The following is a 15746-nucleotide window of genomic DNA, read 5'->3' as shown; positions in this document are numbered from 1 at the left end:
TCTCTCTCCCTCCCTCCCCTCCTCTACCTATGGTCATATTTCACCCGGTAAAATTGGAATCTGGATGAAACGGGTCTAATCACTGTACAAGGACAATCCAGAATAGTTGCTCCGAAAGGTGAAAAGCAGATAGGCAGTGTTACATCAGCCGAACGAGGTCCCTAGTTTTTTTGGGCTTCCGCAAATCTGAAATATTCCCTTTATTTGAAACAATTTTTGATGGTGATATGATGATTATCTTTTTTCCTATGTAACTGATAGGCCTTTGGACATATCAAGCCCTGAGAATTCTACTATTCCAGATTCAGTTTCCATGCCTTTATCCATTCCAGGACCATCCTTCTCTTCGGAATTCCTATCATGCTGTACTTTAAAATCTTCAACCCCCTAACCTTATACTTCTTCAGCTTTTGCATCATGTTCTTCAGAAGCCATATCGTGTACTACTTCACCAACCCCACCAACAGATAATTTACTAAATACACCAAGTTAGTAAAGACACTTCCGAGAAGAATGCAATCAAAGAGCATAAATCAAAAAGGAATTTTAAGAAATCTGCGAAACAAGTTCACAAAATTTGGGACACAACTCTACACCCCCCCCCCCCAAATTTCTTGATCGGGGAAACAAGGCAAAATCAACTACGACATAACAAATACTTGGACCGGAATAAATTTCCATAAATATACACTTTTTGTCATATTGTCTTGATCGTGGCAAAAAGGCAAACTCAGCATTGGCGTCGGAAATATAATTCTCACGCACCAGAAGTGGACAGCGTACGTAAGTTTGTGCGAAGCCGTGGGTAACTGCTAGTTGAAGATAACGTAAGATCGGCACGTGACTAGTTGGCACGGCGGGGATGGCGGAGAGCTGCTCAGTATTGAGTGTAACAGTACACCTGCGGCCTGCCCAGCTGATACCACTTATGTAACACACCCAGATCCCTGATCCCTTTAGTCGGCACCTACCACTATGACTGGCTGTCCCTCCAAAACCGGGTAACTACATTCATACTTTTATACATTCAATACTTGGCACCTCAATACCTTGCGTTAGTTTACCGCTACTTCTGTACAGTATACGTGTTTATACGTTTTATCATTTAGGTAGTAGTTATTATTATAATTAATGCATCTTCTCCTCATTTATACACCTTTATCGCTAGTATACCTGTGATGTATATTATGATATTATTTAACGAAAATTTAAAAAAAATCAAAAACTTTATTTCTCGTTTTGAAATTTTATTGTGTCCTCAATATTAACCATTTTGCAGTATACCTTGTAAATTTTTGATAATTTCACTATAGTAATTTAATTTTAAATTTATTAATAAGAATAAGTGTACATTGATAATACGAAGTAATTGGAGAAGATCTAAAGTGGAGTCAACAATTACAAGCCTAACAGTTTTTATCTATAATTTATTAATAACTAGCAGTTACTCGCAGCTTCGCTCGCAATGTCATAGGTTTTGCACCTGTATAAGTTTTGCACGACTGGTTCGAGTGAATTATATTTACGACGCCAATGTTGGGTTCGTTTTGTTGCCACAAGAAAATACGTCTAAAAGTTTATATTTATGGTCATCGTAATTTGTATCGTTCTTAGTATGTTTAGTTCCGTAGTTGAATTGTCCTTGTTTCCCGACCAATATCTTTGGATACATATCACAGATAAGAGAAGCCTACTTCTGTAAAAAACCTTCAGTAAGATGGGTTTTATATGTCTTTAAATTTCTAGTAAATTTGTCTTATATATGTAATAATTAATACTTGATAAAAATGTACATTTAAAAGTATATTAACAATTACACTACGCGTATCTTTCTTTATAAACTGAAAAATATGTTTAATATTTTAGAACATTTAGAGCTGGAATTGGTACATTAGTAAAAATACATCGTCTATCAACCTTCATATAGCATATTGCTTCAAACGGAGTTTTCAGCGTCATATAAATAATAACTCACTCGCTAAAATTTAAACAAATGGGAAATAATAAACAAAGTTTACACAGAACAGTTAATTACATTTCACATGCTTTCTTAATATTTCACAACTTTAGAGACCAAGATGGGATTTTTGCTACTTTAAAGACCAGTGGGGCGTAGCCGGTGGTATTTTCGAAATAATAATAGGCCAATATCCATACCAGAGGCCGTAAGAATGTCTATGTAAGGTTTTAGTACAATCGGTTGAATAGTTTACGCGTGAAAACAAAACACAAACAAAGTCACTTTCGCATTTATAATATTACTAACTTAGGCGTTACCCGCGCCTTCGCCTGCAATTTTTACAATTAAAGTCTGTAGTCTACTTAGTCAAAGCACTTGGGATGTAATTTAATTGTCTCCTATGATATATTTCAAACGTAAGTAGGCATACGATCATATACGCAGTATCCCACCGTTTATGATTAGACGACTAAAAGGTCGAGGCACTAACTCTTATATCACGATTTGGGCGTATAGGAGCATTTTTGATTCAAATGAATTATATTTCCGATGCCACAGCTGAATTTTCCTTCTTACTCCGGTTAAGAAACATTAACGGTTAAGGTCTCAAAACTCTAGTGTGGTAAAAAAACCACTTAGATCCAGCTCCTGTGATCTACTTCTGGTTTCCTACATTACCTCTGCTATAGCTGAGTGTGCCTCGTTGTCCCGACGAAAGAAATACATATTTACCTGCTTAGGACTGAGAAGCCTACCTCGCTCAAAAATTGTCTACTTCCGGGCGTTTAAATTCACTTATAGTCTAATGTAGGTGTTTGTGTTCTGTTTATTCACTCGATCAAGTATATATAAAGAAGCAGGATGTATGGGTGTGTGAGCGTGTGTAGATTTAGAAATCATACTCCTGTCAAAAAGCGATGAATTTCGGTCTAAAATGTTTCCAATGCCATAGTAGAATATGCCATGTTGTCCTGATAAATAGAATATATGCAAACACGTAGGACTGGAAACCTTCCTTCAGCCAAAAAGGGTCTACTTACGTCTCTTGCAATCTTCTTTCAGTCTAAGAATATATCCAGTGCCATAGTTGAGTTTCCCTTGTCGTCTCGATGAAGAAAAAAAACAGTTACACACTTAGGCCTGAGAAATCCACTACGGTCAAAATCATCTAGTCCCGGTATAAGGAGGGAACCCTTTGGAAGTTTATGCAACATTTCAGTAATAGTTTTATAGTCTTGTTATTCGAACTGTAGTAATGTCAAGGAAACCAACCAGTCTTGAATATCTATAGAGCCTTGCACATAAACATTCCAGTTATTAAGGCACATAAATATTATCATTAAAATAGTTGTTAAATTAATTCAACATATGGTTGTGAAAAACAATGCTGACACAAACAGTTAATTTAACAGGACCTTTCAGTTAATATTTTATAACTTTAGAGACTAAGATGGGGTTTTTGCTATTTTAGAGATCAGTGGATCGTAGCCCAGAGAGATTTTCAAAATATTGATAGGCCTATTATATTCATCCCAGGGACCCTAAGAATGTCCATGCAAAATTTCAGTACAATTGATTGAATAGTTTATGCGTGGAAGCAAAACAAACAACGGCACTTTCGCATTTATAATATTACGATGTAGAGGAATATCAATTAATAATGAGTTGTTCAAAAAACTAATCTTCTATACCCATATGTGAAGTTTAAATAATATATCTCAGGCTTAAATACATTATACAACAATTTATTTTCTACAACCCAGATTTGCAGTGCCTCGTACCATAACAGCATAGTGGCAAAAGCAAAGTGTTGATGGTACGAGAGAGCATCGCCAGTAGTCTAATCAATTAATTAACATCTGCCTTTGTAAATGTAATAATTGCTTCTGTTGACTAATTTTTACTTTTGATAATCAATAGCGCTATCCCGGCGGATCAATTTTTAGGTTGGATCAAATTGTTCTAAATTTCATGACCGCAGTCATGAAAGACCTTATCCGAAGAAAGAAAGAAGTGATTGTTTGAATTTAGAGATAAATTTGGTAAATTTTGAAATCGGACCACGGAAAAAATTATTCAAGATAAGGACACGATTCTTTACAGTTTATACGTAATAAGGCTGGAGGATAATGTGTTCTTTGCGTGCAAAACATTGAATAATCGTGAATTACAAAATTTCACTTCATAAAGTCGTATTTCATTTCTAAATGTGCAATTCTCTTAATGATACAATTAGCGTGTATAGCGTTATCTTCAGTAATTTTTGAGCTTGGTTATAAAGTTGCCAAAAATGACATGTGATTCCATCTCTGCCTATTTTCGCTACCTTAAAGAAAGACGTTGTAAAAAGAATTTGACTATTTAATTTAACCAAAATTAACGCAATAAAAACCGGATCGTACCACGTTAATACGGTCATTCACTGGGTCAGAGTGTTCCTTTTCCAATCCAAATCATTTTAGTGAAGATCTTAAATCCAAACCACCATTTTGGTGTAGGAGATTATTCAATTTTAAGGTACAGACGGAAGAGGGATGATTTGGTATGGAGTTCCAGATCACTGAGGAGAATTGTGGTGAGAAACAGTGGAGAGAACCATTCAAAGCTAAAACCTTGATTATGGACCCTTCTGAAGGATCCATAATCGAGGACTAAGGCATGCCCGCTTAGTTTGGCAGAGGTTGGAACAATGCAGCCTCTCTGTCTAGGTTGGCAGCGGCTGGGCAAGATTAACCCATGATCCCTTCCTTCATGGTTTCTCTTAAATAGGATCTGGGCGGGTTGGCCTCAATCCTCAACACCAATCCATTATATCTTGCCACTTTGCAAGCTGCGAGAATCCCAATTAAATTTAAATTTGGTGGTTTCCAGCTTCTTACGGATAATAAATATGGAGTGACTTTGAGCCCGCGCAACACGTGTCGCCGCATAGGGCGCCGTTTTGAAATTTTAATATTTTAATGTGAAATATTAAAAATAGACACTAAAATGGATTTAACGTTAAAATGTACAATTGTAACGAGAGTTTACACAGACAGCGACACGGGTTTAAGCAGGCTCAGTCAGATCCTTAATAATCAAATTCTAACTTTGGGATGAAAAAATTTACCATTTTATGAATTTTTAGTTTTAAGAACTAAGATCTCTGTATACCAATTTAGAAGTAATAAGTCAATCAGTTTCTTACTTCCGACGATCCTAAGACCGAACCGTCACTTCAAAGGCACCATTGACGCGGGATATATATATATATATATATATATATATATATATATATATATATATATATATATATATAAAATTATATGAACTTCCAAGCGCGAGCTAATATATATAACTTTACAAACATTATCAAATCAAATCTGTAATCTATAGAAACATTTTTTTTATACACAAGTTGCCTAAAACTGTTTATTATTGTTGCAAATAATGCTATAAGTGACCTGTGAAAAAGCGGAGAAAAATGCATCGCCACTAATCCCCGATACTCCCGTTGCCACATGTATTCAGTCAATACAAACTTTCTTCTTCAGTTCGAGTTAAATCTCAGGGACGAAGATAATTCATGATGAAATAATACATTCATCAAGCGCACGAAAGTCAATGAAAACAAACAATAAAAGAACAACTACTATTCGAAAGTGAACGGTGATTTATGCATCTAGGAATACTTGAAGGGTTGCTCGTCCAGGCCTACTTGGAGGGTTGCTCGTCCAGGCCTACTTGGAGGGTTGCTCGTCTAGGCCTACTTGGAGGGTTGCTCGTCTAGGCCTACTTGAAGGGTTGCTCGTCTAGGTCTACTTGGAGTGTTGTTCGTCTAGGCCTACTTGAAGGGTTGCTCGTCCAGGCCTACTTGGAGGGTCGCTCGTCTAGGCCTACTTGAAGGGTTGCTCGTCTAGGCCTACTTGGAGGGTTGCTCGTCTAGGCCTACTTGGAGGGTTGCTCGTCTAGGCCTACTTGGAGGGTTGCTCGTCTAGGCCTACTTGGAGGGTTGCTCGTCTAGGCCTGTTTGGAGGGTTGCTCGTCTAGGCCTACTTGAAGGGTTGCTCGTCTAACTTCAAAAGAGGGCATTGAGAGCTGTCTTCAGCAAACCTAGCCGATCATCCTGCAGACCTCTTTTCAAGGAACACAAAATCCTCACATTTCCATCAATTTACATCCATAGTTGTCTCACTTATATCCATAAAAATCCCCTCCTGTTCAGAAAATCCCACAACTCCAACACTTACCATCTCAGACATTCCAATAACCTTCAGATCCCTCCACACAAGACCAGTTTCTTTGAAAGGCAATTGCGGTTTAGTGGTATACGGTTGTTCAATGCTCTTCCCGAAACCCTTAAGGCAGAAGTTGACGGGAAATCGTTTGCTAAAGGGGTAAAGAACTTGTTGGAGGTGAAGTGCCACTACAGAGTCAGGGACTTCCTCAACGATAGTAGTAGTCTAAGGTGAAAGGTCACCTATGATCATGTTTAAGTTATTGTTATGGTCATGTACCGTACCTTGTTATTCTTAAAATATGACTACTTTAGTATTATTTTTTATTTGTTGAATGGAACAATCCTATTTTGTACATGACGCCATCGTATGACACCATATTGTGTTTTGTCAATAAAGAAATTTGAGTTTGAGTCTAGGCCTACTTGAAGGGTTGCTCGTCTAGGTCTACTTGGAGTGTTGTTCGTCTAGGCCTACTTGGAGGTTTGCTCGTCCAGGCCTACTTGGAGGGTTGCTCGTCTAGGCCTACTTGAAGGGTTGCTCGTCCAGGCCTACTTGGAGGGTTGCTCGTCTAGGCCTACTTGGAGGGTTGCTCGTCTAGGCCTACTTGGAGGGTTGCTCGTCTAGGCCTGTTTGGAGGGTTGCTCGTCTAGGCCTACTTGAAGGGTTGCTCGTCTAGGCCTACTTGAAGGGTTGCTCGTCTAGGTCTACTTGAAGGGTTGCTCGTCTAGGCCTATTTGGATGCGATTTGGCGACAGGAAGTATTTTTATCGGTTATTTTTCAATTCATTATGAAACAAGGAAAGTACTAGTAGAATATAATGAAGTTTATTTTGGTCCCTGATAGGGATAACTTGTCCAAAATAGTGACCTTCTGATAATACTAAAGTAGCATCTTGCTTCGCGCGCCCTTTTATCAATTTCCTCGATAACCTTTTGAGCTTCGCGCAATGTGTCAAATCTTGATGCTTTAGCCAAACAGTACAGTTTGCACCAGATCTCCCACAAACTTTTTGCATGACCTTTGCTTTCTAAACCCTCCTCATTATAACATATTACAGCATAATAATCTCCATTTTTTATGTCCAGCCCAACAAAATTATTTTTTGATATTCGCGTCTAAAGCAATATGTAAATAACACTTTTTACTTTTATTTCCTTGGTGGATTAAGAATTTGATCTAAGCCTACTGTACTGTGCAGTACTATATAAAGTTGTCATGCACAGACAAATTCCACCCCGTCTATTCAAAGTCAGAAAATTAATTCTTAACCTGAATATCAGTACGAAATATCATGTATTTAGTATCAATGTACTCAGAAATAATGATTTAAAATAACAATAATCAATAAAAATTGTGAAAAAATTCATTAACAGGTTCTCTTAAAACAGTCAATAATACCTCTCCTGATAAAATATGTTAATATATTTGGTCTTAATTAAAATCCTGCTGTGTATCTACATAACGTTATCAACTTCATCTTCACTTATAACAATTACTTGGACCAAAACTACGTACAGCTGCTAGGTAGTTTGGTCGTTACGGAGCGCACATTTATCACAAACTTTATAAAATGTATATTTAAAAAACTGAATATATGGAGGAGTACAAACTAGCAGAATATACTCCTAAAACTTAAAAATGTTTCAATCATTAAACGTGTAAGGTAAAAGAAACTCGCATTATAAGTAGGAATAAATTAAATTTGTACTCGTATTAGTGTGAAGAAATGTATGCACTCGGTGTATGTTCGGTTTAATAAGCCGCGTTTACACCGGAATTGGCAACCAAAAATTGCCAACTCCGATTGCCGACGCTAGTTGCCGATGGAAGTTTGCAATTTGTATCTACAACCATGAACACAGTTTGCTTAATTTTTCCTGCAACTTGCAACCAAAAAATTAGACAGTATATAGAATGTCGAGTGCGGAAGACGTTGTACTTGCTGCGGCAGCGTGTGTTGTTCTAGGTAAATTGAGAAGACGGAGAAGATTCTGAGTTCGACCTTCATTGCAGGCAAGAGTAAGGTATAGTGGCAGCGATCTATTGAATGACTTAAATAGAGATGATACAGATCCTTTGACGGGAGAATTGAGATGCGGTGGCAGTATAAAAAAAACTTTTTTTAAATGTCGAGCAACGATTTTGAATGTTTAATTGTTGGTATTGGACACATAATTAGCAAAAAGGATACTAACTACAGGAAAGCAATTCCAGTGCGTGAAAGGTTAGATATAACTTTGCGATTTTTGGCAACTGGCGACTCTTATACAAGCATCAGTTATTTGTTTAAAGTTTCAAAAAGTGCGATATCTCTCTTTGTGTCAGATGTTTGTGAGGCTTTGATATGTTACCTGAAAGATAACATACAGGTGAGTAAATGTTAAATACCTATCGACCACGTGGAGCCGATAGGTGGGAGGGGTAGCGGGGTTAGTTGCAGACTCAAGTCGCCGCTCAATTTGGCACTGCAACTCGTATTGCCGACCGAGGTTGGCAACCGCCTTTGATCTTTACCGACTTCAGTCGGAAAACCAAATTTTTGGTTGCCAACTCGTAAAATCGGTCTGCAACTACAGTTGGCAATGCGAGTTGCAGTTGTTTTAAGGCGTTGGACTAAAAATTGCCGATAAAAGTCTGCAATCATTGGTTGCCAACTCCGGTGTAAACGCGGTTTTATACTAAAGCATAATTATTGTAGCACTGGATTAGTAGATAAATATATTTTGAAAATAAGTGAAATTTTCGGAATTAATTTATTTTGAAAATAGGTTATAGTTATAATGCCAGTGAAAGCTTTTGTGACCATAAAAATAATTAGATAAAATTATTGATTTAATTTAGCTCTATTTTACTATTAGCTGACTGTCTTAGATTTGAAAATCCCCTCTATAGGCTACCTTTATGGGCAACAAACAGAATATTAATCGCATTAACATTTACCCAGAGAATTCTGAAAATGTACAAACTACCACGCGAAAAACATTTAGTTTATCTACGTGCAATGTTCAATACAATTATAATTTTATTTCTTTTTGTGTTATTTACTTTCAAAGTTCAGATATTAGTAATAAAGTTACACTAAATATTTTCTCCTGCCTTTACAAATGATATCTGAATGATAGTGATAAATGTCTATTGTACAAGGAAATGAGTATTGTTTGTAAACGTGCCGTAGTAAAAAAAAAAAAAAAAAAAAAAAAAAAAAAAAAAAAAAAAAAAAAAAAAAAAAACAACAGACATGCTCATATATATTCATTCACTAAACCAAATAAAAATGTATCTAAATATTCATATAACATTCAGGAGGAGGTTTTGAAGTAACTGTAAGTAAGTTAACTAAGAAAAAATACTGTTCAGAAGTGCAATAATTTTGTTTAGGAGTGTTTACAAGTTTAGTACATTTCCATCTTAAGCTCGTTGTTATTATTTGAACAGTAATGTTGTTGTGTAACAGTAATTTACTCACAGCGCTCAGAGCTTTGTGTTGTTTGAGGAATTATTGTTGAGCCTATCTCTCTTACGCTAATGTTAAATGGGCTGCCAACTTGGGCTAGAAGGTTAAGAAGTGGTTTAGTGCATGTGATGAAACAATCAACCAGATTGATATATCACTGATTTATTTGTAACATAAATAAAAATAAATAAAAATGCCTTCATTGACGAGTGACACATCAGCTCAATACTGCTTTACAGCACAACTCCTAGTCAAAGAACTTACACTAAAAATAAAAACAATTAAAACATATTCAACACAAAATCAAAACTGACAACAGGTGTAAGAAATAATTAACACACAATCAAAATAATATCAAAAACTTATATTGAAATAACAAGTAAAATAAAACTATCTATACATGTGAGCTGATATTAGCTTCAGTCTCTTTTTGAAAGCCGAGACCGATAGCTGCTTGAGGGTCACAGGGGAGATCAATATAAAGTTTAGGCCCGAAGTAGGAGAATCCTCTCCTTCCCACCTCAAGCCTAACCCTTGCAAAATGCAGTAGCGCGTCCTGTCGGGTTACCGCGAGGAGAGCAACCTCCCCCCGGGTCACAAGTCTATCCACCAGGTACCACGGCTCCCCGCGCCGCCGCCAGCACACGGTGGACTAGAAGTGGCAAGTCTGCATCCTGCATACGGCTTGTGTTGGTAAAAGTCCGGCAGCATCCCGAAATGCAGACACATGCTCCCGTCCACGGAGGCTGAAAAACAAAACGGACAGCTGCGTTCTGCAGTCTTTGAATACGGCTCAACGCGGTGATGCTATTGCCGTATGCAGGAAAACAGTATATATAGCAGCACTGACAGAATTATTGATTGAACCATTGAAGCTTAGCTGCAACTGGTAGGATGGTACGGTATCTGTACAGACCCCTAAGCCTGTTGAGAAACATAAGTGATATGGTCAGACAGAAGGTGAGACCACTGTCAAGCACCACGCCCAAAGTCATTGACAGCGTCACTGCACACCTTAGCAACTCGTCACCAAGTTTTGACTTGCACAGACAGCCCTCAACGACACGTTTTGGATCATGGTGGGGAGGTGCAATATGGATTACTGTGCATTTGTCAACATTCAATTTGTGAGACCGTGCCTTATCGACCATTGACTTATTCTCAAAAGATCATAGAATTGACTGCCAAAATAGCCTGGTCGATTGAGTTCAGCTCATAAGACAGATGCAATTTGGCAGTCATCAGCATACGCATGCACGTTGCAGGTGGACGCCACACAATCGGGTAGGTACGGCTGTATAAAGGGTAAACAAAAGGGGCCCAGACAACTTCCTGCGGCACTCCTCCTTCTCGATTTCTGGAGGGGATATGTGAGACTTCGAACCCATCTAGTCACCTGTTTCTCTGTTTTTCTAAATAAGAACTTAACCCAGGCAATTGCATCGTCCTGAAAATAGCCCAGATTATTTTAATTTCGCAAGCAGTAATTCATGGCTTATGGAGTCGAAGGCTTGAGAGTAGTCAAGCATAACTACAGAGCATACACCTGCCTCTCATCCCCCGCCTCAAACAAGTCTGCTGCAAACATAATTTCATCAACGCAGTGCAGTGATATGGTTTCTTCTGAATCCTGACTGCAGTTTAGGGAGCAATCGTTCTGCGTTCACGTATTCAACAATTTGCCTAGTTACTACTTTTTTCAAGGACTATCGACATAGCTGGTAGTATATAGATATTGGCCCAGGTCATTGACATCTTGCGACCTTCGTGGCGTCGCGACCGGAAGGGGGGACCTTCCAGAGGAATAATCCGTGCATCCGCCACTAGAATTCCGTCTATTCCAAAGGCCGTAACCAGCTTATGATGATTAAATAATATACTAATAATTTGGGTATAGTTCCGAAAGGTTCCCTAACAAAATACTAACTAAAAATCTAGACCACCCCCACGCTAACTTCTCCCGATCCACCCTGCTCGAAAGCTGCACAACGACTCTTGTGTGCACAACCTCCGGTCACAGCCTGAAAACCTAGCAGGAACCATCCTAGACCAAGAAAAAAAAACCTGTCCGGAAGAATTCCGTATGGATAGGAGGCTCCTATTGATTTTGAGCTAAAGGCTAGAGGTCCGGCGCAGCTAGCTATAGCGTTCGCGGCAACAGACGGATAACGCGCGCCAAATTTCAAAACTGTAGTGCACTCGCCGCCATTGACATCTTTCGGGTTAGGTTTTTTTTTGACAAAGGGTGAACTATTCTTGTTTTCCACTCTTTGGGAAACTCACCAGCTTGACAACGATTTGTTCATTAGGTGGGTGATAGCTCCAATGGCATATGGACTGACGTGCTTTACTTATCATTAAAATACCCTGTATGATTCATTTAACTACTCCAACTGCTTCTTAAAAACAAAATTGTTCGTTTTTTTAGGTCCGTTATTGATAAAAACTCAATTATATTTGTTAGCCGATTTTTACTTCGTCTCATTTGTTCTAATATTCTTAAAAACTTTTTAAAAAATATTTATTTTATTGATGTGTTTTTTATTTCAAAATTCATTATTTTTACCAAGTCCCCCCCACGTGGTCTGTCGATAGTAATTGTTTATCAGTTCTTCGTCTGCTTATGAAAAATGATCCCATATTTGAGAATAGTTATTTATTTCATTCACATTTATATCTGCTGGGAGGTGGTTTTTGCTCTTTTTCTTCACTATATCACTCTGCTTCAGCACTTCCAAAACCCCTTAGAATCCTTACAGTCAGTCCAGTTTTTTTCAACAAGGAAAACTCTTTTTTTCTTTGCGTACAACACCGTTTAATCTATTTCTAATATTTTTATATTCTATCCAATCACGCTCTTGTTTAGTCTTTGCAAATTTTTTTTATTTTTTTTTACGTAACTTATTCTTCAATTTTGTTAAGTCAATAATTTCCTTATTACTCTCCATGGTGCTTTCTTCTTCGTTACTCTTTTGTCACCAAGGGTGCCAAAGAATTCAAAAATACTTCTCACATTTGAAGCAATAAAACTATTTATACATCTCACCCTCCGTCATTTCATAGGTACAATTCCCATTTTACATTACTCAGCCTGGCTAATGCACCCTCAATGTCAAACTTTGAAAAATCTCTATATGTTACAAACTTGGCAACGGTTTTTTCTTTTATACAAATTAGACTGCAGTAAATGATTTTTATGGTCAGTAATTTGTCATATTCCTGGTTATCTCAAAATACTCGAAGCATCAATCACCCCAAACTTTTCAAAGTGAGTCGCTTTTATTGTTATTATATGATCTATCATGTGTGGATGATGTGCAGTAACTCGAGTAGGTTCCGTTATGTGTTGTACGCTATTTGTCATTTTTAACAGGTCGACGGTGAGATGTTTGACTTCCTTGACAGTGACTTGACAAAAAAAAAAAAAAAAAAATTGATGTTAGATATCACCCAAGCATATGACTGAGTCCACTTCAACTGCGATGTCCACAAACAGTGCCTGAAAGAAGGAGTCGAGGGCAGGTGCTACTAAAACTAGGCGGCCTATACACTATGGCAACGGCGAGCTTTAAATCCCCCTTATTTTAAGGACTACAGAGATAAATTCTATGCCTGGATCCACGCTAGGTATATTCTTTCTCTCGAAAGTCAAACCTTCTTTAATGTAAAAGAGCCACACCTCCTCCGGGCTCCTACTATTCGGTCAGCTTTCAAAAGCGTGTATCCAGGTATCTCGTAATGGTCAGAAGGGGTGCTCGGACTGAGCCAAGTTTCTGATACTCCAAACAAATCCAAATAAAAGTCAATCTATAAATGATGACATCTCCTCGAAACCCGTGTTTTAAAGAGCGCATATTTAGGTGGCGCAAAACACAAGCTTCGATCTGCTCGTTTCCCCCGACTCCGGCGCGTAAACCCGACCCCGAGCTCTCCTCCATGAGTGGAAGAGAGACCGGGTCCGGGCACACCCCCAGAGGCGAGACTACGATTTCTTGGCTGACGCTCGCCACCGAGTCCTCCATCACACGGAGACTCGCAGGGGATCAGCGCTCCAAACAGAGAACTCAGCCGCGAGACGCCCTCCCTGTTAAGGTGTTCCTTCCATCCCGGGCGAGGTGCCCAACCCGTCCTCGACACCCCAGCAGTTTGGCCTCCACAAACATGACTCCAAAATTATTACACATCAAGTCAAGTTGAACGTTAAAGTCATGAGGGCTTTTATAGCTATGGTTCGTAATCGAATAAAAAAAAAAAAAAAAAGAACAAAACAAAAAAAAAACGAAAAAAAAAAAGGAAAAGACAAACAAAAAACAAACATCGAATAATTATGCTGTCTACGAAAACTTTTGAATTTGGAAAATTTTTCTTAGTCGTAAACAGCAAATTAGCCATGACGTGAAGAGCTTCGCGCTTGCCGTGGCCCCCGTTGTATCCTGGACCTCCCTCTGTAACCTCTCCCTCAGATTGTTCGTGCCCCACATGAATATGTATAACTGAAAACCTGTGATTCACATAGTTCAACAATACTTCTTTTAAATCAGTTATTCTAGCGCCTGGCGACATTCCAGGATCACTTCTTCGCTAAGAGTACTTGTGAATAGCGTGTCGAATCATTGAATCAACTAACACAAACACATTCTTTAGAACTAGGTTTGCTATCGCTAGTGTCAGTTTCGGTTTCGTGTAACAGGGAGAACAGTGTGTTGCGGCTACTCACTCCCGCTGCTGACACGAACATCTGAGGAGAATTGTACCCGCAGGACCATTATCCTATGTGTATGTTTAACGAATCTGAATGTGATTTTAGACGCCGAAAGTTATCAAACCTAAGAGCAAATGTTAATTGAGGGAATCCACCACCGTCTATAACTTTTTTTCCTTTTGTACCTACCAATTTTGATTTCGATAATTGTAAAATAATAACAGGACACTACAAGATTTTATCAAAACAATATTTTTAAAATTTTGTCTGTGCTTTTTGAGTTTCGTAATGATTTTATTATTTGTTTCGAGTTTTAGATAATTTTATATATGTTTAGTGTTTTATAACCTATTTTAATTTTGATCTACATAAAAAAATAACTTTTTCGGTGTCTAAACTAACCTATCCCAAAGAAAACAATTATAGATTTTATCTTAATTCATTTTTGCCCAATATGTTTATATATTTTTAGTTATTAAAACAACAATATAGTGGTAAAAGTTTCAAGATAACGCAGAAACTTTATTACATTCACTATAAACAAGTGGTAAACATTTCAAAGGCGTCATTTACTTACCGTTTTATTCAAGAAAATATATTAAATAATGCAGTCTTTTGTAAACACCGTCGAATGGTAAAAATATGTTTAAGATGTAAAAATGTCCCTTAGAAGCTCCCTGGTACGTATGTAACTCCTTCTCTGGCTCTTTTGTGGTCTTCTTTTTTTGTTTAGGGTATTTAAATACTGTTCTGTACTTTTAAGTACTGCGAACCTTGCGCAGCCACTCACCTCAAAACCTCTTGGCCTTTCTCTTTTCACTGGTATATCATCCACATTCTCATTGCTAGAAGATTCAGCAGTCTTTGTGGATGTAGTACTTATATCAACTTGAAATCTGTCCTTTTCATTAGACCTACTCCATCTCTTCATAGTACGGATTTTATTTTGTTCAACAGTTTTTTGGGAAGTTTTCTTTACTCTTCCCATATTGTTGTTTACAATAATAAACACAATATAATTACCATAACTAAATGTTTACAGTACTTCGTTTCATTAGAGCATACTAACTAACATAAAATGAAAAGCAAACATAACCTAAGGCTCAACCACAACCGATCTTGATCAACACCAAACATAACCTCAAAAATAATTGAGGTGAGAGTAACAATAACATAAATATTCAAAGAGACAGCTGCTTACAAATACAATATAGCATTCCTCCATGGCCAGAGTATAATTAAAAGCTAAAAGATTATTTACTTTTATATAGTACATGTATGTACTATATAAAAACACATGTACATATGAATCTTTATGAAATACAAACGTTATGAAACATATACTACATAGCTACTAAAGCTGTATGCATAGTTGTGATTACATAATATTATACTTAACTATTAGAATG

At 37.6% G+C, this 15746-nt stretch overlaps 1 protein-coding gene across 1 annotated transcript in view; it reads left to right on the top strand.

Moving 5' to 3' along the window:
* Nucleotides 1–866: 866 nt before the first annotated feature.
* LOC124357923 (tryptophan 2,3-dioxygenase) overlaps nt 867–15746 on the top strand; it is a 58234-nt gene continuing 43354 nt past the window's right edge. Inside the window, exon 1 of the mRNA XM_046810040.1 lies at nt 867–1001. Coding sequence (XP_046665996.1) covers nt 976–1001 — 26 coding nt within the window. The 5' untranslated portion in view covers nt 867–975. The remainder of the gene's footprint in view (nt 1002–15746) is intronic.

The sequence above is a fragment of the Homalodisca vitripennis genome, chromosome 3, assembly GCF_021130785.1.
Source record: "Homalodisca vitripennis isolate AUS2020 chromosome 3, UT_GWSS_2.1, whole genome shotgun sequence".
In the NCBI taxonomy this organism is placed as follows: domain Eukaryota; kingdom Metazoa; phylum Arthropoda; class Insecta; order Hemiptera; family Cicadellidae; genus Homalodisca; species Homalodisca vitripennis.
Note: the sequence above shows the minus strand (reverse complement) of the source record. Positions and strands in the feature narration are given on the sequence as shown.